Source organism: Hirundo rustica, chromosome 14 (genome assembly GCF_015227805.2).
Source record: "Hirundo rustica isolate bHirRus1 chromosome 14, bHirRus1.pri.v3, whole genome shotgun sequence".
Classification (NCBI taxonomy): domain Eukaryota; kingdom Metazoa; phylum Chordata; class Aves; order Passeriformes; family Hirundinidae; genus Hirundo; species Hirundo rustica.
The window spans coordinates 5,447,831-5,471,606 of record NC_053463.1 but is presented as its reverse complement, the minus strand read 5'-3'; the positions used below and the strand labels follow the sequence as shown (position 1 = coordinate 5,471,606).

General features: G+C 42.8%; 1 protein-coding gene across 2 annotated transcripts in view; it reads left to right on the top strand.

Moving 5' to 3' along the window:
• Window positions 1–23,776, top strand: part of GALNT10 (polypeptide N-acetylgalactosaminyltransferase 10) — a 77,013-nt gene that overhangs the window by 26,283 nt on the left and 26,954 nt on the right. For both annotated transcript variants that reach the window (XM_040078228.2, XM_040078227.2), the window contains exons 2-4: window positions 12,401–12,503; window positions 13,344–13,482; window positions 16,597–16,763. In XM_040078228.2, coding sequence (XP_039934162.1) covers window positions 13,373–13,482; window positions 16,597–16,763 — 277 coding nt within the window. In that variant the 5' untranslated portion in view covers window positions 12,401–12,503; window positions 13,344–13,372. The remainder of the gene's footprint in view (window positions 1–12,400; window positions 12,504–13,343; window positions 13,483–16,596; window positions 16,764–23,776) is intronic.

The following is a 23,776-nucleotide window of genomic DNA, read 5'->3' as shown; positions in this document are numbered from 1 at the left end:
AAAGGCTGCTCTGAAAACCTCTTTAAAATGCTGTGTGTTACACCCATGATCTTCCCATTGCTGTTCTGTAGGACATCATTCTCCAGAGAGCAGTGGCCCTTCTTCCCTCATTCACATGGTGCAGAGCAGCATTAACCATAACCCCTTTCAGCAGAGTCATCCTTGTCTGTGCTGAAAGCCAGTGAACGTGGCTCTTAAAAGGAACATCCGAGCATTGCCTGAATACTCCCAGAACAACTGTCCTTGAGTCCAGGGAACACACAAAATCTAGGATACAACTTGTGTCTCATTCCCCGTTCCCATTAAAAAGAGGCTTTAAAATAGTTTATGCTACTCTGTACAAGGCTGAACAGAGATTCACCTTCAGAATTCCTCCAAAGAGATGAAGTGGAGCTGCCTGTGTGAACTGAGCAGCCAGCACTGTTTTGCCCGTGCTGTTTTTGCCATGAGGTGTTACACCATAAATTTGCAGAGGACTCGAGAGAGATGAACACACAATGAATTAGTCAGGCACTCTCTAACACGACCTGCTAATAGCCTGCCCTCTCTGAAACAGTCCCAGCAGTGGGAACTTAATTCTTTTTTCCTGTTTAATGAGACTTGGTAGAACACCTAAGCAAATCTGAGGATTTTGTAGCTGTTGTTCTCTGCTGCATCTCATGTATAACCATGCATTTTATTTCTTTATTGATTTTTTTCCCCTTTTGACGATGCTTTAGCAGTATCCTTTCAATATGAAACAAGACTCATAAAAATACCAGATATAACACGTTTGAGTCAAATTGGGTACTTCTTTATTCTGGTATGAGAAGCCTCAAAAACTGTATTTCAGAGAATGTCCTGTTGTACAGCAGTTTTTTCTCAGTCCCATGGAGCTTCATTATAGGGAGGTCAGACTATGCCGTAGAGAAGAGAATGTATATTTTATCACAGGGCTAACTTCTGTGCTCTTGTAATGACCCTGAAGGACAGTATATGCTCTAAATAATTCAGCTTCTTTGGAATTTAGTTCTGCTGTGCTATAGGAGCTAGAATAGATCTAGGAAAATAGAAAATATTGTGGTATATTTTAATGTGATGCCTAAAGGATGCTCATGAGGATGTTTGGCTGCTATAACCTATCCAGGAAGTGGACACTGAAAATTTCAGGAATTCAGTGTTTTCAGTGTATTCTCAAGGGAAAGACCTCCCTCAAGATCCTTGTGGCAAAATGAAACTCCTCAAAGTCTAATTGCCTCTTGGCCTAGGATGGAATATATTAATTTCTCACATAGTTGGAAAGTCTCTTCCATAACTTCATGTGTGGTACTTCTAATTTCATGTCTTGGCCTTTTTTTCTTTGCAGCAGTGTGGAAAAGTGTGAGGGCTATTTGTAATGCGTGCCCTTCCTTTTCTGCTCAGTCATCTCTGCCCTCATCAGCATCCATTATTTTGCATTTTTCTGTGTCTGTTTTTGTAAATATCGCAGGACGAAATTAGCTTTTTACAAACAGCAGGACAGTTCCATACAATCATGATGATAGAACAGCTGCTGAACAGCTGCATTAAAAAATGCCTTCTTTACCCTTTGAATTGTATCCTAAATTTTTGATGCCTTTTTCTGTGGCCAGGACTGCTTTTGAATTTTAATCCCGTTCTCCAGTTAGCGACATCAGCAGATTTAACAAGCCTGATTTCCATTCCAGTATTGAAATCGATAGATAATTTTACAAAGATTCTGGCAAAGATTGTTTTGACGCATGACCTGAATGTTTGCATCAGAATCTGTAAGTTTTGATTAGATTTGAGTGAACTCCAATTTGGATATTAGCAATAACAGAACTCGGTATGCTCAGTTTTACATCACTGAGTGACACCTCTCTTTTCTTTCCTGTCTGCCTGTTTGTTACATGTCCCACTAAGAAGCTGCTTGTTTCTTCCTTTTTAATCCTGACACTGCTGTAGTTAGCAGCAGTTTGTCACTTTTAAGATGACATCCAAAAGTGATTTGTCACCTTTTAGACATATAAAATGTTTTGGTGCCTGCATCCCCTGCCCTGCTCTTCCTCAATTCCCCAGAAGTGTTCAGCTTCTTTCAGTTATTGGAAATATTATCTGCCTTCTACAGGCAGCCTAATGTTGCCAACCAGCTTCTTCCCAGACCCAATTAATTTCTTTTTCCAGCCTGTATTTTCCCCTTGGGTCAGCCTCACCTCACCCCAGGGTGCAGGCATGGACAGTTAAAAGTCTTGGGGTGGCATAAGGATGTGTGATACTCCCAGTTTCATGCTGTGTTTGAAAGGGGTGGAGTGAAGCCTCATGAGCAGCCTGCTTGGGAAGTGTGATGAGATGATGCACAGGAACAGGAGTGCTGCAGGGAGCTCTGCCAGTGCTTTCCCAGTGGAGGGAGGAGTGGGGAAAGGGTGCCAGACGCTCTCCCTTGCTGGGTACATGTGCTTGGCACCTCAGCTTTTAGCTGCTGAGAAGCCTCTAAGCAAGTGCAAGTTATTTTTAAGGTGCCCAGGGCCTGTCCATGGGATAACGTTTCCCTGAGTGGTTCCTGGTGGGTTTTTTAGTCCATAATTGGGTGATACGTGTGTTCTCTGAGTCACTTTGGCCACCTATCAGTGATGACCTGGTCTCCTAGAAGAGGCTGACGACTGAATGTGGGATTTCTGTGCAGTAACTCTGATTTTTGAGAATTTGGGATTTTTGTGCATTTGCTGGGTGCAACATACTAGCTGTGTGAGCAATAGTTAAATAACTCCTTGGGAAGAAGAGCCCTGTTAGATGTTGCTTTTTAGTGCTGGTTTCAGTTTAACACAACACTGTCAAGAAGCATCAAGTTTGCCAGGGAGGTGGTAAGGAATTCACTTGAAAATCTTTAAACAGCTAAAAGGGAAAGAGGGGTATTCTGTTGATGGAAGCCAGAAAACTGTGGTTTTGCTGCATTGCTGCTAAGAGCTGTGCTGAGACTGATGCTGTTGGTGGGAATCAGGCAGCAAACCCGATTTGAAGCATCACCTGAAGTAATAGTAAAAGTTTATTGAAAACAATGGGTTTTTTTTTTTTTTTCTAAACTAAAGCTGTCAGAGTGATTGGTGATTTCCCAGTGTCTGCAAGGCAAGTGAGCAGTGTCAGCACTGAGGGAACTGCCTGAGGAATGTGGAAACTAAAACAGAAAAATGCTTGTGGTTCTTTTTGCTTTATTAGGGTTAGCAGGAACTGTTTGGTTCAAGATGTGTGTATTATGTAGATAAGCTAATTTTTCCTGGTAGCAGGAGATAAATGGGGAAGAAAGTATCTGAAAATAGGCCCCTTGATGGCTTAGGTTCTCCCTAAAGTCCCTTTGGCTGAGTATTTATTGTCACCTGTGCATTTCCAGGGACAGTTTAGGGTTAAGCAGCAGTCATGGTCTGCTGGGCAAGGTGAGCTGGCAGAGCATGTCTGGGAATCATTCCCCGTGTTGGTGGATGCTGTTCTTAGATGTTCTGACATCCTCTGGTTTTGGGTCTGACTTTTCTCACAGGTGACAGTCAGATTGTGCCTCCTCTCAAATATCTGCCTAGAGATACTTCATTAATTATGTGTGTAACTCCTAATGATGGGTGAAGACTCAAGGAAAAAAAAAAAAAAAAAAAAAAAAAAAACAACCCCAAAAAACTAAAATACAGATTTTTTTTTTTTTTTTTTTTTTTATTAGCTTTCAAAATTCAGGGAAGAAACAGTTTCTAAGCATGATATGCAGCTTGCTGTGGGAAGCACTGTGCTGACATAAAACACATTCTCAGTACCTGGCACACAACAAAGTGGCAGCTCCAGTTCTTACTCCAGTTTTTGAGTCATATCTGTCACGTAGGTTTTGTATGGATTGAATATATATTTCCATAGTGCTGAATGTTGGATCTTTTTTTTTTTTTTTTAACCTTTTTGGAGGTTTCAGAAGAGCAGTATTAACCTTTCTGAAGCCAGTGTACTGCGCTTGCTGACAAATCTTTGCCCCTCACCAGGCATTAAACCTTCCATAATGTGCCCTTGAATTTTGTTTGTGTAAGTTTGGCAGCAGCCCAATTTCCATGAGGAAAGGTAAATATCTGATCTACACCATCAGCTGTTGCAGACTGCAGCAGCTCTGTCAGGCTTATGGATGCCTTATGGTGCTCTGCCTAGTTTTTTTGGGCAAAATCCTGAGCATTTCTGTTTACTATTATGAACTATAACTGTTGGCAAGCTTTCAAACTGCCTCGCTCATCTTACCTCAGAAAACATGTTCTAGTGCAGTCTCGCTTGTGCCTTTATCACAAAGTGCAGGGTGTCCTGGGAGTATGCTTTGCACATTGGTAAGTCCCCAAAATTAAGTGGTTTTTTTCTCTTGAAATGTCTGTCTCTGTGGAAAGCGCTTAGAATTCTTCTTTTTCATGTCTAGCAGGTAGATTTTGTCCTGTCCTTGCTTCAAAGATTATTGGAGCATTAGCTGCCATATCTTTTTTTTATCAATTGATTTGTTTTTTCATGCCAGTTAACACCAGGACTTATACCAGGCTTTCCCAAGGACCTAGTACCCAATCAGGTGGATTCCACTGAATGAAAGGCACAAATTGCCATGTTTTATCATTCAAATCATTACAAATGCTGTAGATTTTTCCCTGTAAACTGAACAAAGTCAAATTTGCAGTCACACGTTTGCAGGGTCCACCTACGTGCAGCACCACCTGAGTTATCATCTTGTATTGGTTGAGTGCTGGGAATTTCACCTCTGTGTAGTATTTCTGTGTTGAGGATATACATTGATTTGTATATTGCTTCAGATGGTCCCTTCTAAAACTGATCTCCAACCCAGCTTGTTTCCTCCTCCTGTGAACATAAGGCTGTGTTTAAGACAGCTTCAGCTAGCACGAGATTGTGTGGAAAGCAAAGTACATCTCTTTGGATTTCATGCCCCTTGCTTTGGCTGGAAGTTGCAGTCCAAAACCAGCTCCTGGACATGAGATAGAACACTGAAAGTGCCCTGGTTCCCTGGGAGAGCTCATCCAGCAAGCTGTAAAGCAGAAAGGGAAGGTGGGTGGGCTGGGAAGTCTAATCTTATTTGGAATGCCAGTTCAGAGATGACTTTTGTCTACATCTTCATTTTGTGTGTTTGTTGTGTGAACCCCTCCTGGTTCTTGTACCTCAGGCAGGGTGAGAGGAGCGGGTTGTCTTCATCTCAACCAAAAGCTACCCCAGGTCATGATATATTCTTTGGGAATTTTATAGGGTGTTGCTGTATCTTAGAGCAAGGTCAAAGAAATGTTCTTATTGCTTGAGGGGAAAGCAAGGTGTTTTACCCCAGCTAAATGCCTGCAGGATCTTATTCCACAGTGTTCAGCAGATTCCTGAGACAGGCTCAGTGTGGGAGGTGGAGCAGTTCTGTAGATGGAAATGGCTGTAAATGTTATAGTGAACAAAAAAAAAAAGAGAAAGCTGTTGTGGGCAAATGAATTCTAAAACTAGGCCAGCTGGGGTTTTAACAGCTGAAATTAAAGTCTGAGACTGAAACTGCTGTGCTGTCACAAGATGTGCTTAACTTCAGGGAGGAACTCGCTGCTTGGTGCTCTGTGCTGACCTTGGAAGGTGCTGTGCCTCTGCAGCCCTGGGCTGGATTAGTGAAACAGTAAGTTCAGAACAGCAGACATCACAAAACTATAATATTATATCTAAAGGTAAGCAGAGAACAAAGTGTGAGGTGTTTGGCAGAGATAGATGGCTAAGCTGGATGTCTCATCACTGTCCTCAGCTGATGTCTGCAGACTTTAATCCACCGATGATCCAGGACTTTTTGCGAGGTGAATTTTTTTTTGTGCTAAAGGGTTTTCAGCAATTAATGTTGAATAAAACTTGTTAACTGAAGAAATTTAAAAGGGAAGGGGGGAGTTTCAGTTCAAACAAGTACACTTCTAGCACTTGATAGAAAAATCTTACTGCATTAAAAAGCAGAATCAGCTCAGAACAGCAGGCTGTCCCGTCCACTGAGGAGCTGGCATTCTGCAAGGAACATATTCTTTAATAGCTCTACAGCTCCCAAATGTCCCCAGGCATTCTGCACAAAAAGCTCTGCTTTGTGCCTGTCTGCATCGATTCCTTCAGCTGGTTCTGGTCCAGCTGTCATTTCATTCTCTGACACAGGGTAGGGACTGACCCAGGAGCTCCCGCAGTCATCTGGGGCTCTGCTGCTGAAGTAATCAGACAGGATATTTCCATGCTCCAACACCTCGAAAACAAAGCACAAATCTGAATGCCAATATTACTGGTGTTACAGGTGGGAAAGAAAATGCTGGCCAAGGGATAGCATTCTGCAGGAAAAGTTCAGGTCTGGTTCAAGCCTGTTGCATGGATGTGAGTCCCAACAAGCTGTGAAGATGAACTTGGCTTTTTTGTCTTTGAAAGCACTTAAAAATTCTGCATGATGTGGTGCCATTTAGTCCTGCGTTGCCTTTTAATAGTTCCTGAAATGTTGAAGGTATAGATTATGTTAATGTACCTTTTAAATTTTTTATGGACTGAAATAGCTTCAAAAATTAACCTTTTGAAAACACTTGGGTAGATCACACAACAGGCTTTTAGCAGCCTTTTTTTCCAGCAGTGTGCTGCCTCCTGTTCCAGTAAACGAGGAGCTTTGATTGACTGAGGTTATGCTCAGCTTCCTGACCCAGGCACAGCCTCCAGCTGATGTTGGTGATATTTTTATTTTTCATTAGCTCATCTGAAAGTCTCAGCTGCTTTCCTGCCAGTAAAAAGGATGGAGTCTGTTTGTGCTGCGTGAGTGCTGCACCAGTTTGTTGCCCAACACTTGCTAATAGAGCTCTGGCAAACCAAAAAAAAAGGGAATTGCATTTCTTCCTGGTGCAATAACACTTGCTATCTATTTATTTATGAAAGGGTTACTTACATTTAGCATGGATGGTCCCACGATCATTAAAACCTGGGTTTGCTGCAGTGAGAGGGAGTATTCCTCCTGTTTTCTGCTAGACCCAGCTTCCTTCACATTTTGCTTTCTGAAACACCTCGGGTACTGCAGGTTTTGGAAGACTGGAAAGAATCTGCCTGTAGATGTGTTTTCTCTTTCTGCTTTGCCATGTCACAGAATGTGACAGATGGGTGGTTCCCAAGTGTGTACTCTGAGTGTTCCACCGAGTTCACCTCAGGTTGCAAGTTCCTTTAATAAATAGAGGAATGGTTCTTAAATGCTGCTTTCCCTTTCCCTGTTGTTTTTTCTTGAATTGTTTTGGCATCTTCAACATCTTGTTGTAGGATATAAGTGCAAGATAGACTTGCTGAGGTGATGGGGTCTGGAGTGAAGCAGACGCCCTGTTTGACTCTGTCTCCAAAAATCTTGGTTCTAATTACAGCTCCTTGGTTTGAAAGAAAATAAATCAGCAAAACAAATGTTTGAAGAGGGTTTGAGATCTGTACAGCATTATGGTTAACATATATACTTCAGCATATATATACTTTTTTCCTCATGTGTAGAAAACTCTTGGCTTATGTCACCATACACACTTTTTTTTTTTTTGGCTGCAGCCAGGCGCACTAAATAGTGATTAAACAAAAAATTAAAATTCCATTTTTGTGCATTTGGCGTTTGAACGCTGATCAATTGCTTTGGCGGCATGTTAAGTAACAGTGTGGTAGACAACAGAAGGGGCTTATTTACAGCAATCTGTCTAAATCCATTTTCAATGTATTGCTTAATATGCCTTTCTACTTTAGTTCATTTTCAGCTTTTAAAAAATGAAGGCTGGAAACAAGCAGAACAGTTTAAGATACTGCTGGAGAAGTAATCACTCCGTAGTGGTAAACAACTTCCAGTTCTTAAGGAAAAGAAAATGTGCTTGAGCTGAAATAGAACTTACAGGCTTGTTGGAGGAGCTAATGGATGGAATTCGGTGGCTGGTGCACTTACATAGCCTGTCTAGATGATCATAATGAAGCCTTCACGCTTTAAAATGTGCTTTTTACATGTTGTTTACAATTGACCATTTAAAAAACCAGCAATATTTTTGCTGTTAAAACGGGAAGCTAATGCAGAGCAAAAGTGAAAACTGCTGACCTCTTTTACAGGGGTAGAAATCCATGTCCATAATGTGAATTTACCCTAACCACGCAGAATTGACAGCTGCAATGTTCAAACAATGGTCACTGCATTCCACAGATAAAATGCACATAATGGGGGGATATGGTGGAGGGTTTGGACAGAAATGTTCTACCTCCTGCTATGCAGTTAGGATTAATGAGAAAGTAGGATGAGAGTAGAAATTGAAATGAAATATGGCATTACACGTATTACATAGCTCCCCATAAATGAGATGCTTGTTTAAGAGTTAAAGCAAAAGTCAGTCCTAGGAAACTTGCTGTGTTTTGCAGATTGCTCTGATATCACAGTCTAGAGCATTTGTTGAAGGAGTATCATCAAGTTATGTAATTTGCATAATTGAGTCAAATCCCATGCAGCATCCCTGAAGGAAACCACTAAAAAAAGCAACATTCTGGTCCCTGTATGCTGTGTCTGGATTTCTAGAGCTCAGACATCTTTTACAAAGAGGGTGGGGGAAGCAAGAAAGAAGGAAAAGAGCTTCCAACATCACTTCAGCATCAGCAACCTGCCCATTTTCCCAGTGAGAGGGACTTTGAGGACGTACGTGCACATCCTTGCTCTGCCTGTGGTGGCATCCTGCCTTACACACAGCTCTGCTGATAGTGATGGCATGAGACAAGAACTGCAGTCAAGGAGGAAGAAGGCAAATGTTTTATGGTCCACACTGACTTTTTTTGGTGGTTTGTTGAAATGAGGTTGGTGTTGAAAGTGTGGTTCTTGACTAGAAATACAATGCTGATCGGGCTGCTGCAGCTACACCTTCCCTCCGGGGCTGTGTGGATGGTGAGGGCTGGCAAGGTCACCGAGGCAAAGACACTGATGTTCCTTTTCTAGCACTGAAAGTCACTTCAAAATTAATGTTTAAACACGGCTGACAGAACTTGTCAGTGACTCATGGCAGACTTTTCGGTTACGGTGTTCTAACAGCGACCTGCAAAACCAGTGTAAGCACTGTATTGTTTGCTTGCAAGGGATACAGTAAGGAATACTCTAACCTCTTAACATTTACCCAAGCTGAATTAAATGTGACGGAAGGCTCCAGTGCTGGATGAACTAAGGTAACTTCTCTGCCCAAGACCAAAAAAGTTCCAGAATGCAGCAGGAATGACCTGGAACTGCATCTACCCTTCAGGATTCTAAAAGCCACTTGGAGGTTTACGTTGATCCAGCAGAGGTTCATGTTGTGCTTGTCCTGTGTGAATCTCTTTTGGTGTTTAGTTGTACAGGGCAGCATCACCGTGAGCACTGCAGGCAGTGGAGCTGATAATGACTTAGCCTGCAGAGTCCTCATTTCATTTTGTCAATGCCAACATGAAGAAGTGTTGATCCTTGTAAGTCTCCAAGACTGAGAGCTGTACAGAGCCTGTTCCCAGGACTTCAGGATCGATAACTTACTCTGTGTGCCTCTGAAGTCCCACACTGCAGTTCAGAGAGGTCTTAATAACTGATGCGTGTACTTCATAGTTTTCCCTCTTGCTTAATTTAAAGTTTACAAATTGCTGACACATGTGGCCCTGACAGAGTTAGCTTAACCCAGCTCACAGATGTTTTTGTGTGTAAATTTATCTGGGACTAACAGAAATACATCTGTGTGCCTGACTTTCTGCTGTCCATCTGCGTGATTGGTGCTGTGTGTAATGCAGTGACAGTCTCTGTGATTTTTTTTTTCCTTTTTTTTTTTTTTTTTCTTTTTCCTTTATTTTAACAGCCCTCGAGGATGATGTGCTGCTGCCTGCTTTCCCTCTGTCTCAGGGTTTAAATTGCTTGCATTAGTTTGTTGCTTGCTCTGAGGATGTTTACATGCACATTGCTGACCCTTCTGAAGAATGGCTTGAAGCTGTGCAGAAAATTTACTTCCCTGTACACATTATCCTACACTGAGCACACAAACACAAGGATCACTCCAGCCCAGAGCCTGGAGGTGCACACGCTGAGCAGGGATGGCTGCAAGTGCTTTTTAATGGCTTTTAGGCTGCTGCTATGGTGGGACAGCTGTGTAATGGTGAGAGATGCCCCTCCTTAACCAGCCCAGTGGTGTGGCTTCCCTCAGAGGCTTCTGGAGATGGTGTGAATCCATTGGGATGTATTTCAAACATCTCTCCTGTCTCCTGGGAGCTGTTGTGGAGGACAGCTCCAGATCCATCCTGTTAGTGTATTTCAGGAGGAATGAGTGGTGGTTGTATCCCAGCTGGCAGCTCAGCCCCCGCCGTGGGGTGGGGGTGAGAACTGGCAGAGTAGAAGTGAGAAAACTCATGGGTTGAGATAAAGAGTTTAAAAAGTAAAGCAAAAACCCCGCAAAGCAAAACAAACCAGGGAATCCATTCCCCCCTCACCGTGGGCAGGCAGGTGTTCAGCCATCCCCAGGAAAGCAGGGAAAATAAATGTCATCGCTCCAAAAAAAAACCCCTGGTTCCTCCTCCTTGCCCCAGCTTTATGGACTGAGCATGCCACCACATGGTCTGGGATGTCTCTGGGGTCAGCTGTCCTGGCTGTGTCCCCTCCCAGCTTCCCATCCACTGCCACCTTCCTCTCTGAGGGCAAAGCAGAGAGGCCTTGACTCTGGGTGAGGCCTTGACTCTGGGTGAGGCCTTGACTCTGGGTAAGCCCCGTCCAACAGCAACAAAAACATCCCTGTTATATCAACACTTCCAGCACAAAGCCAAATCACAGCCCCATACCAGCTCCTGCGAAGAAAATTAACTCTACCCCAGCCAAAAACCAGCAGAGAGAGCAGTGCCCACGGGTAGCTGCAGGTGTTTTCTAAGAGATGTTTTCAGAGTTCCGAGGGGAGGGAGGTGCCTCTGCAATTCTAGTTTAAGTTGCCCAAGTCCCAGAAAGAGAGGGGATTTAAGCACTCTTAGCAATGCTCTGTTAGGCAGATTGGATGTCTGTTTGCTGAGTTCTCTTTTTTCTCCAGGTTGCCTGAATTCCCTGCTCACTTTGGGTTGGACCTGGGGTGCTGGGCTCCCACAAGCACAGTGGGTGTTGTGAGGTTCAGAGTATGAACTGTGTATTCTTCCTTCTGGATCTAGTCCCTGGACACTCTGACCGTGCTCTCCTCTGCAGTGGTGGGTGGGGTTTCCAGAACAACTGTTTTTAAGGGATTTTCACATTTAATCCCAGCAAATGGGCATTGTCAGCAATTCTCCTGGTGTGTGCATTCAGTCCAGAACACTATAAGCAAGAGACAAAAGAGCCCTAAAATACAGAGATTTCAGACTTGCCAGTTGTTCCTGTGCCCATTATGATACTTGTGCAGAAGGCTAGAGCTCAGAAAGTTGGCAAAACTCTCCTGGCAAGGAGGTGCTCTGGTGTGTGAGAGCTTTCCAGGACTTTTCCTGGCAGAGGAGGAGACTGGTCAGTGAGCTGGCCTGGCAAAGAATTGTTCTTGCAAAACAGAGGCAAAAATTTCACAGGACGGTAGTGTGCTCTAGTGTGGGTTATTTAGTGGGAATGATTAGAAGGAGGAGCGTTATTACCACGTAGGAATTCGCTGGAGATCAGTTCTGTTTAATGGGACAGCTGGAAAACCACAAGGCAGGTTAAGCAGACAGTTTTGATATTTATGTTTGGTGAGTTCAAATGAGCCCTTCCATGACAGGAGTGTGTGGTTTTTCAGCAGCTCAGCTGCTCTGGGGCTGCACTTGCCTTCTCCTGCATGATGTGAATCAATAAGGCTTTTGCAGTGCCTCTCACAACTCCTCTTTCCTTCAGCAAATGTGAGTCTCCGTCCTGTGCAGTCAGGGGTGAGCTGGAGACATTGGATTACTGGGGATCTTCATTTGCTGACTTGTTTTCAAAGCACCTGTGGCTTTTGAATTTCAGGAGCAACATAATGAAATAGAATCTCTAATTGGGTTCAGCAGCCAGAGTCTTAATAAATGACCTTTTAAATCTTATTTTGATTTTATTCAGGTGTGGTAGCATCTCATTAATAATGATCCTGCGATAGGTCTCCCATTACATCCTATTTAATTAACAAAAAGGCTGTAAGATGTATTGGATGTTTTCAAAATGAAAATGGGAGTTTTTAATAGGTTCTCTGATTAAGAAATACTGTTCTGCATATGTGATGGTGCCTTGAAAAAATATCATTTAACAGATACAGATAAAGTTCCAAGACAAGCAAAACTCACTTCCTCCCTCACCTCTTTCAGGCTAAAAGCCACTTCCTTGTGATGATCTTGCCTTGAGGGAGATGTTTAATTTCCTCTTACAGGAAGGGGAGGCTGCTGAGGAAAGGTTTCATTTGTTGTGTATTTATTATATATCCAACTTTTTGTTTAAAAGGCATCTTACGTGAGGCAAAAGAAAGACCTTTACTTTGGTGATGGACAAAGGAAAAAGGACTGGCATAACAAAGAAGCCATAAGGAGGGACTCTGAGCGTGTAGGTATGTAAGATTGCTATAAAAATGTTTTAATACAGATTGTAACTTTGATTTTATTTGTTAGGTTGAGTGTAAACCATGTTCATCTTCAGGGTCAGGGTGGTGTTCTTGACATGATGCAGTATTAAAGCCAGTTCATCTGTTAATCTTTTAACAGTGTTAATCCCAATTAAATTCCTTTTTCCTCAACTCCACAATAACTATTTTCAGGTGCAAATGTATTACTTGAATCTTGGTGTTTTATGATAGGTGGAAAATTGATTTTTAAAAAATTTACCCCCTCCCAAAAAAAGTGTGCACGTACCTCTCCCAAAAATGGAAGATCCAGAAAGGAAGAATAAAAAAAACGTTCTGGCCTATAACATTGATGCAAGTCCATTCCATAATTCTGGGGTTTGTCTTGCATTGTAAATAAGGCCCATTTGGAATGTCACAGCTTTACACTGGTGTGTTTGCAAGGGCTCTGCCCCTCAGTGCAAGAGCACAAATCCATCTGTGCGGAGATATTCAAACCGCAGGGATTCTTCCCCCTGTGAAACAAAAGGCATCCTGTAGATCCTTCACAGCATTGCCAAAACCCTTTCATCTGTTTCTGGTGTTAGAAGGAAGACTTTTACCTTCAATTTGCACAGCTGAGTGGTTTGTAGCAAAAGTGCTTATCAGATAAAATTGTTAAATTGACGTGGTTGACCCAGTGCTAAATATGAGACAGAGCACAAAACTAATAAAATTATTTTCAAAGGACTACAAGATGCTCTCTTTTTTTGCTATATGGATTAGTTTCTGGCCCATTAAGCACTAATTAGCAGCAATGATCAGTATTTACTCTCTGTCTATCCACAGGAAATGGGGAACAGGGAAAACCTTACCCAATGACTGATGCAGAGCGAGTGGACCAGGCATACAGGGAAAATGGCTTTAATATCTTTGTGAGTGATAAAATTTCTCTGAATCGTTCCCTTCCAGACATCAGGCACCCAAAGTGAGTATAAAGTTTGCATTTCTACCAGTGAAGGTTTGCAAGCCCTAAATTATCACCTCTACAGGAATGTGTTCTTTTATTTTATGGACTCTTGTACCTTCGTTCATAGAATATAGTCATGCAGCTGGGTCCTGGTATTTCCTTAATAAAGGATGGTGTATAGTAATTTCAGTAGGGAGTCGAAGAGATCAAATCTGGGGGAAAAAATCGTTTTTTGATTTCAAGACACTTAAAATTACCACAAACTTGCAACCCTGCTCAGAAGAAATCTTTATTGTAACCTAGAGTTTCCAGTTCTTATGTTGGCTACTAGCTGGAAATGATTGTGGAATGCTCAGGAGCTGAAAAAGATGTGAGTAGCTTCACTCAACTACATATGAAGAGTTTTACCAGCTTTGTGGATTATTTTTGTGGATATCTTCCTCATAAAAGCAGCCTCATCAGGGTTTACAAGTAGAAATTAATTCCATTTGAATGCTGACTTTAGAGTTCATCTGGTTTTGGACATTATGCTGTAGGATGGTGTTGAACTGGATTTTGGTCAAGCCAGAAGCTTTTCCTCCAGCAAAAGTGCATCAGTTAGGATATAGCCCTTGTTTATACAAAGCTGAGAGGTTTTTAAATACTGTTTGTGAGATTCTTAATGTGAAAGCTTTGTTAGACATTTGAATCTGAGATTCTTTTGCGTAAAGCTGTGTTTATCACAATTTAGTAAATCTGAATTCAGCATCTACTTCATTCATGAGATACAAGTTCCAGAAGTCAGGTTTTATAATTTGTTAACTGCACAATTGAGATATTACCTCTTCAGCTGTCACAGCAAACTAATCAAACACACTGGCTTGACACCCTCTCTCAATGTAAACACATAAAACAAAGTAGTTGGTGTAGCTCCATAAATATTTTAGGCATGCAGCTGAAATGTTTAAACATACAGATAAATCAGGTAACTGAAGATGTTTGTGGATCAGCCCATACTCAAGTTTTAGGAAATACAGTTTGAGCTTACTAATCTAAATTCCACCTGGCCCCCATTTACAGTGTCTGCCTTGGGCTCTGAGAACTTAAACATCAGACAACTACAATATTTCATAATCTGAGGGTTTAATGTGTTACCTCACATCCAGTGTTTCCTGAAATTGCCGACTCAGTGTTGCTAATTCTGCTATTTAAAAATTTTTAAAATGGGAAACTTCTAACTCCAGCCTCAGATAAAATTAGTAAGTGAAGTGTCTGGGGCACCAACGACTTAAGCTGTGATTAATGGTGCTGCTGCAGTGGTTTGCTTGTTGCTTGACACATCCTTTCCCCCAGCACAGCAATCTGTAATTGTGGGGGCCTCGAGGAGTGGATAAACAGCATGTGCCTAATGGGTGCTGGGCTTAGCTGGGCAGGCAGCAGGGTTACCCATAGTGGGGATGTGCAGTGAAGGAATTTATGACTAGAAAGATCAGCTCTGCATTCTCTGTGCCCATTAAAAAAAGATATACATGAAATGATATGGTTTGTGTTACTGGAGAGGTTGATGAGGGCGCTTTATAACAAAGTTAGGCTGAGATCTAGTCATAAAGTTACAAGTCCATAAAGAGTATTCCAGAAAGAAGGGAGCTGTGTTTTAGAGCCTCTTACATGCAGTGAGGTAAAAGAGAGTTTGGAGACATGCCCACAGACAGCAGGGAGGGTGAGGAGAAGGTGTGCTGGGGAAAAATGCATCGTCTGCCTTGCCCTAAGCTTTGGGGCACAGCTGGGCTTCTCCCCAACAGCGGCCCTGGGCAGGGAAGGACAAAGAAGCAGCTGATGTGTGAGATGGTTTGTGTGGACTTTAATATACTAAATAGTGTGTCTGCTCTGCTTTCTGTTAATTGTGGGACTTGGGGAGCTGGGGCACAGCATGTACTGGATCTGCCTGGTGCACACATACAATTGTTTGTTTCAACACTCGTGTCTTCCTCTGATAACAGTCCCTTTAAGCGCCTCTAGGGTTTTTAATATTAAGTACTAATTTTGCAGGTCTTGTAAAGCAATTGTAGATACAGTAGCTGGAGGGGGAAGCAATTTCTCTCCACGCTTAATGGTTAAACTTAATAGCTAAAGTTTCCCACTTGTTAAAGTTAGTCAGAAAATGAGAATTCCAGTTTAAGACGAGTTAGAAATAATTTGAGGGCTCTTGGTTCATATTGGAACAGAACTGTATCTAGTAGCTGTTGGAAGAAGGTTAGGATGGCAGTGCCAAGGGCTGGATGAAAGCAGTGCCTGCAGCTTCAGTTTGCATCTTGCATCTGTGCATTGCAGCCACAGCCTGCAGGCTCTTGGCAGCACCCCAGGACGATTCATTACACCCAGAATAAGTTACTGTCCTCTCACACAGGCACCAGAGTAACTTCCTGTAGGCACAGATGTACTGAGCTTGTATAGCATAGGTGCATCTTTCTCTGTGCCCTGGGAAAGGTACCAGGAAAAAGCTGCTGCTGCCAGAGCTGCCTTCATTCCCGTCTGCCTTTCCGGGGACCGGGGAAGGAATTGCTGCCTGTGTGCATGGAATTGTGCAGGGAGTGACAGCCTCCCGGGGCCTGGCAGGGCACAGCAGCCTGGGAGCCGTGCAAGGGCCAGGGAGCAATGTGGGAGCTGCCTGCCCTGCTCCAGGGCAACTTGTCCTGCTGGCACTGTCATTGTCCCCTGCACACATCTCCATTTGCACAGCTAGCACTGGTTTGTTCTGGACACAGCGGGCTCCAGGGTTGGAATAGATTTTTGAACCCTACTGAAGAGCTGCTGGGTGTTTTTTAACTACATGGGGTCGCTGTGTGGCCTTAGAGGTTACCTGTTTAACAGAGTGTAAAGTCCTCCTATGGCCACACCTGCAGGAAAGTAAATACTGTACTTCATACCGCAGAATTTATGAAACTACCCTGAAACCAACCTCACAAGGCAAGAGTTCATTACCCCTGTTACAAAATTAAGAAAATTATTGCGCTCTGCATCATTTTGAGGAGTAAAGAACGAACTAAATTGCTTGCTGGTAATTAATATGGAAGTGCTGGTGTGTTTGGGGTGTTTTTTGGTGTGTCTGGTGTGTTCTGGCAGCACCTTTTGACTTGCTCTGTCTGTGTCCAGCTGCAAGAACAAGCTGTACCTGGAGAAGCTCCCAAACACCAGTGTGATCATCCCGTTCCACAACGAGGGATGGTCCTCCCTGCTGCGGACAGTGCACAGCGTCCTGAACCGCTCCCCTCCCGAGCTGGTGGCAGAGATCGTGCTGGTGGATGACTTCAGTGACAGAGGTAGGATGCTTTCTATGTGACGTCCTCACCAGGCTTCACTACCTAAGGGATCAATGCACTTGCAAATATGTGTGTAATGACCTGAGGTTTTTTACTTGCCAGCAGCAGAGCTCAGGGGAATCTCGCTCTGGTACATCTGAAAGCAGAAAATTTATGTTCCGTACTCAGGGTGTGCTGGTTGAGCTGCTGCTGCCATGGACTGTCCAGTGTTCTGGGCAATATGAAAAGCCAGGGAAGCTGGTTTTAATATTCAGCTAAGGGCCTGTGTAACCCTTAATGTAAAATTTTAAATGTTGACTCTTGAAGTAGGGGGGAAAAAAAAAAAAAGCCAAAAGATGGGAATAACTCACTCCTTACATTCTGCTTTTTTTTTTTTTTTTCCTTTCTTGACGCAGAACATGTAAAAGAATCCTTGATAAAAGGTTTCCACCTGGGACTGCCTATGATTTGGCTTGCCTTTTTCGTGAATTTTATGCTCCTGGAAAATAAACGAGCAGATTCCAAACCTTCTCTCTCTTGCTAGGAACTTCCCTCAATATTTTATACTGCACTTCCTGGAGTAGTCACCTTGGATTGGGTTGAAGTGCTGTCTGCAGAGGTGTGGAGTCACTGGCACCACACATCACCACCAATGGAACAAGCACTTGTCATTGCAGCAGCAATGTGTGCTGAGATCTTTTTCTCTGAGCCATTTAAATGGTCCCTGATGCAGACGAAGCTTTGCCTTGTGTTTTGCACCCTTGCTGTGGTGGAAAAGGCAAGTGAAGGAGGAATCAATGCCTCTGTTATGTCAATGTTACACAGATAGAGAAATCCCAGAGGGCACAGTGACTTTGAGGGGTTATGGTCAGATCTAGCAATTCTATTTTCTCCTCTAAATTTACTAAGACTATTTAGCTCTATGAGCTGCAGAGTTCAAGCCCCTGATATTACTCAAGTGAGGCAAAAGAGCTTTCTATACACATCCTAAAGGATGCATCTCTGGAAACCTGACATGTAGGAAGCTCCTAAATGAGCTTGGAAACAAGCTTGTGAATATTTAGTGTCCTGACCTGTACTGACTTCCAAACAGGCACTACCCAAAAGCTGTAGTACTTGGTCTAAAGTTCTTCTCTCATTAGTTTGCAAGCAAGATGTGCTGCATTGAACAGATCAATGTTACATGAAATAACTATTTCTTTAGAGGATTTTCAGGCTAAGGTGAGGAGAAGGAAAACCCACCCTCCTGACAAGGTCTTTTTATTGCTATTCAGTCTAGAAGCAAATTAGACAGGCTCATGCTGTAACCACAAATAATTGTACAAATGGGTTTCTTTTCAGAGAAGGGGAAGTCATGAAATCTAGTTTCCTGTGGGTCTGTTTTCCTTGTTCTTTAGATGTGCCCTGACCAGGTGAAAGAAAGCCCTCCTGGCTCCACCCCTGCTCCTCAATCTGTACCTGTGCTGTTTGTCCAGCTCTCTCTTCCCTGTTCCACCTGCCTCTGATAAGACAAAAACTCTTCTCCCTTGGTCATCCATCTTTTAAAGAGGGGTTGCAGGATGTACCTGAGATTCATTTGTGTACAGCATCTATTTATAAATGGATGTAAAAGACTCCAGGTGCTGGACAATGAGCTGAATTGTGAAGGGGAGAGGGTGTGTTAATAAAAACTGGTGTAGGGGCTCTCTTTGCTTGGGGGGGATTTTTCTTGCTTGTTTTGTTTTTTTTTTTAAACCAGTATTTTCCTGCTAGCACAGTTGATTTCTGCACACTGGGACAATTGCTGGTTATGATGAAACATCTTTCCTTCAGTGCTGTCAGTTCTGTATCTGCACTTTTCTTCCTTAACCACACTGGGGCTGGCTTCCACATCCCTCAATGGGCTTAAATACATCTTTAGTCTTAGAGGGCTCTTAAATCCTAATCACATGATCCTGACTTGAAAGGCTGATAGTTACAGATTTCTGGTTGTAATTTATCCATTGTTTAAAAAAGAAAAAACAAACAACACCCCCCCTAATGGCAAACACTTCAACTCAGTAACTGAGAATTGATAGTTTATTGCTTCAAACTGAAATGCATGAAGGAGCAGAAGTTCCAGGAAAGCTTTTGCTTATATGTTTGTTACATGTTTGAAAAGAGCACATTCTTGGATTTGGACTATTAGGCAACTGCTCTGGTTATCTGTTTCTTATGATTAAATTGGGCGGCTAATAAGAACTCTGTGTCCAAGCTGATGATCATCACAGCTGTGCCACAGAACTGGAGAGCAGTAAAAAGAACAAGAAGAAATTCCTTGATTTCTCTTTGCAAATCATAAATGATTGGTCCTCAGCATTGTCTGCAAAGTATTCTGTCTTCAAGAACTCTGTGCTTCTGTTTGAAATAATAGTCTCCTAAATTTGTAGCAGCATCTTTCTTTTAAAGTTACAGAATCACTGTTGGATGGCCACGTCTGAGATCAGAGGGGCATAGTATAAACAGTAAATGTCATCTCCTTCCCTGAAGAGATCAGTAAATAGTCACCATAAACTCCAGTGAAAAGCCAGAGATGGAAAGGATAATCACTCAATAAAAATCTGTTACTAATTTTTTTATTGAGATGTTACTCTGACAGGATAAAACATTGGATATCTCACGCTGGCCTTTCACTTGAGGGTTGTCTAAACAGACCTCTAGAACTTGAATAATTCTTTAAAGAATAATCTTCAATAGCTTGGCCTTCCATGGCAAGGAAACTCTCTTTCTCTCTCCTGCCAGCATTTCTTCTGTGCTGGGGTTAAATGTGCTGGGGTTTGACAGCTGCCCTTGAGGTGCTGGAATGTTTCTGTCTTGTTCTGCTGTTTCACTGGTTTCTGGGAATGGTGATATTGGTGCTAACCCATCAGCCTCTTTCATTCCTGTATCTCATACACGGAGAATCTTGGCTGCGCATGAAGAAAAGAGGACTTTGGTAATAATAGGAGTAGTAAGTGTGGAAACCTGGCTGCTGCAAACAGTGGTTTTCCTGACAGATGTTATTTTCATATGTTTTTCATCTGGTTTGAAGCTTGAGTGTAAGGAATTTTTGGTGTGTCTACGAAGAGGGGCCAAGCAGTTGGCTAACAGAGTGACAGCAGAGTGAAGACAGGTTTCTGGGTTAGCTGGTGGCTGCTGTGATCTGCAGCAAACCTGAGGGGCAGCTGTGGCCGTGTTATTGGAGCTCCTGGGCAGATGAATCATCACCTGGAAGTGTCAGCAGCCATTTATTTCTTAATTTGTTTGAAAGAGACAGCTCTGTGACCTTTAGCAATAAACATTTTTCATGCAAAAAATGCTGTCCTGATGACAGCAATTCTTAACAGGGAGCAGCAAAAGCTTTACGAGTCATGTTTTTTAAATGTTTCCTTCGCTTTGTACTTGGAAAGTCAAAATGTGCTGGAACAACTTGCTGTCTGGAATGGTTTGGGGCTTTTTTTTGTATGCCTGCAGTATAATGCAAATTGCCCACATCTAAAAAAAGGCTGGAGCCTTACCTCACCCAAACTCTGTGAAGGATTCTGTGTCAGCCACGGTGCTGTGGGAAAGGCTGCCTGTCACTGGGCTCGGTGGGTGTGGTGGTTCCATCCCCTTTGTCTTGAGCTGCAGCCCATGTTGTCACCTCTAGCAGCTCCTTCCTGACACTCAGATCTTCCTCTGTGGGGATTCCCTTGGTAGGCTGGGTTGATTTAAAAGGAGCTGCTTTCCACCATGTGCCACATGGTCACAGCAGAGTGAATATTGCAGGGAAGTTTTTTACTTTCTCTATTGGTAGTCTCTGCTGTCAGTGTAGCATTGCATTAAGGCTGCTATAATGCTTTTTTTTTTCCCCCACAAACTTGATTGAGGGTGATGTAAGAACTTTCTCCGCGGTTCAAAACATTTATAGGGACTTTCTGTGCAGAAGAAAACAGGTTATATTGAAAAGGGAGACACCAATCCAGCAAATAATTATTGGAGAATAAGAATTAACCTGCCCAGCATTGTCTGCTTCTTCCTGCATGGTACAGAGAACTGAACTGCTAAAGAGCCACAGGCTGACCTGCATGGTTTGATAAACCTCAGCTGCTGCAGGGTGGTCCAAAATAATGCCTGCCCTTCTGGGTAAGCAAAAATCAGAATGCAACACAGGTGAATTACCACTCTAGAACTCCTGATCATAAAAATTCCTAGCTGTGGGAGTCCTGTGTGGATTTCTGGTTTCACTTCTAAGTTCTATAGCTATTCTTTAGGTCTGATAGGTTAAATTAAGCCTTTTCTTATGCTAGCTTGCAGGGTACTAATTGCATCCCTCCAAGCCTGTTGTTACCAGAATGGCCCTAAGGAAACTAAAATGGTTTTTCCATGTATATCATTTTTTTCCAGGGGACTGTCACGTGCAATTTGTTTGCTTTTTAATACGTAATTACCATGCTGCTGAGTGGGAAATTGGTTCTATTCTGTCATAGAAATGGGAGGAGGAGGACTGAAGTGGAATTGCAGGTCAGTTTGTAACATTGCAGGTGTCTCTGTCAGCTCTGATGGCATTTTGTTATTGATAGCTGGCAGCAGGCAGGCAGTTCATGGTTCTTCAGGGTCTGCTTCAGTCCCTGGGCCTGCAGCCTGAATTGCTGTGGTGAGAAATGGAGCTGTTCAGCTCTAGTGTCTGTCTTGTATGAAATGAATTGTTGGTCTCCACCTAATTCTTGTAGCTTGTGGGCACCTCTGCTGTAAAGGCTGTCTCTGTGTCTGCATGAGCAGGTGTAAAGCTGTCCTCTGTCTCTCAGTAATAAATGATCAGCCCTGAGCTGGAGGAGCAGAGGACGGCACATCCCTTTGCAGGATGCTTGTCAGGATGTTCTCTGCTTTTCACCTGGTACGTGCTGGTAGCCCAGCACAGCAGTGGAACGTTAAAATATTCCTGGTGAAAGACAGAAGGCCAATTCCTTACAGCTGCAGGTGGGACTGGAACAGGTACAGAATCAAAAATAGTTGAGTTTGGAAAGGGCATCTGGAGATCATCTAACCCAACCCCTCTGCTCAGCTACAGCAGGTTTCTTCAGACCTTATTATTCACTCAAATTTTGAAAATCTCCAAGGATAGAGGCTCCATAATGCCTCTGGGGAGCCTGTTCTGCTGTTCAGTCACTCAGTCAGTGACCTAGTTTTAAAAAAAAAAGTAATTAAAAAAATACCTTATGCTTAAACAGCATTTCCTGTGCTTCAGTTTGTGCCCAAGGACTCCCAGGTCCTTTTCTGCAGAGCTCCTATAATTTATCTAGGAAACACCTGTAAAAGAATACCTCTAAAACAAACTAATTGTTTGCATTTATATCCTTCTGGAACAAACTGGTACCATGGACTTTTCAGCCTTTTCCTTAATGTCAGACATGGTAGGATTTTTACCTTTTCACTCTTTGCTGCAGTGGAAGTTTAAAAATTATTCCAAGACATTTGAAGCTTACTGTGTTCAGGAGGCTGTGACTTAATTGCTGAATGTCATTTAAAAAAAAAAAAAATCTTGTGCTGTACTTAGGGGCAGCTGTGTGCACAGAGGAAAGGGTACACACCACACAGGGTTTATCTTATTGTATGACTGAGCTTGACAGAAATCAGGGATTGTGGCTAAGTGTTTGAATTTCACATAAAACTCACGTTTTGGCTTTCAATTATTTGCATATTGAGTGACAGCCTGTTCTTACTTGTTTTTAAGATTACTTTGGTATGAATGACAGTGTTTTAGAACAAATGTTGTCCCTTGTTGAAGTAGAGAGCTGCAGCATCAGTCATCTCCTAAGCATGAGTTACATGCAAAGCACTGTGTTGGTACAATAATAAAGCTGGATGTGGCAGCACTGAAAATACTGCAATCTCCAAACATCAGGGTTCTTCTGGAAGTGTTAACCCAGCTGGGCCCTCTGCCTTGTGGTGTTGCATGTCTATACAGTGGCAAGATGTGAAAACTGAGCATCCTTCTCAGAGTAACCAGGCAAAAATCTGCACCTGTCACTGGGAGGCAACAACAGCTTTCAGCCCAAGTATTTGAATATATTTGACCCAACATAGCAATGGCATTTGCAAAGTGAACCTTCTGGTTTTTATATTAAACAAGGTCTGGTTTAGGGAGTGGTTATCCAGGAGGCTGTGTAAATACATCCTTGGCTGCAGTGGATTTCAAGGAGACAATGTTGTTCTGAGGAATGTATATGGGAACTCATTTTCCCTTGGGTGATCATTATGGAAATTTTGGATTTCATTTTCATCTTCCAAGACTACCCTGTTACCTTGAACCTCATCTTAATTTGTGAAAATCCTTTTTAGGAGTCTAGTTTATTTATATGATCAACTTCTTTAATTTTTATTCCTTCCCCATTTTCACTCCCTTTTTCCTTAGCTGTGTGTGTTCAGCAGGACTTTGTGCAGCCAGGCTTGGAGCTGCTCTTTGGCATCTGGGAGGCACCGTGAGCCTGGAGTGTGGTGTGTGGCCACTGCACATCTTGGAAAGGCAGCAAGGGGCTCTTTAGGTCTTTTAATAGAGGAGTCCAAGGAGTGTTTTCCCCAGCAGTATCATCTCAGCCCTGGGTTTTTATCAGCATTGTTTGCCCTCTCCCCTCATGCATCATTGTGCCATCACACCACCCTGGAGTTGCCCTGGACATTTACACACTCTTGGAGCCCATTCTTTCCCAAATCAGAGGGGAGACACAACCAGATCCTGCTTTTTCCCCTGACAGATAAATCCCTGTGACATTTTAAACCTCTCTTTATATTGCAGTGCAGGTAATTCTGGAGGTACAGGATAACCTGAATGGAAAACCAAATGTGAGTGAGGTAACTTGGCTGAACCATGAGCAGCATAATTTGGTCTGGAGGGCAGAAGTCACTAAGTAGTGTAGTGAGGGAGAAGGCAAGGGGTGATTAATGTGTCTTTTGGTACAGCAGCAGGTATATAGCAAATACAGCTCTGTTCCATTAACCACATCTGCCAGGCCTTAATTGAAAGAAATCATGTTCTCAGTATCTGAAATAGAAAAAGG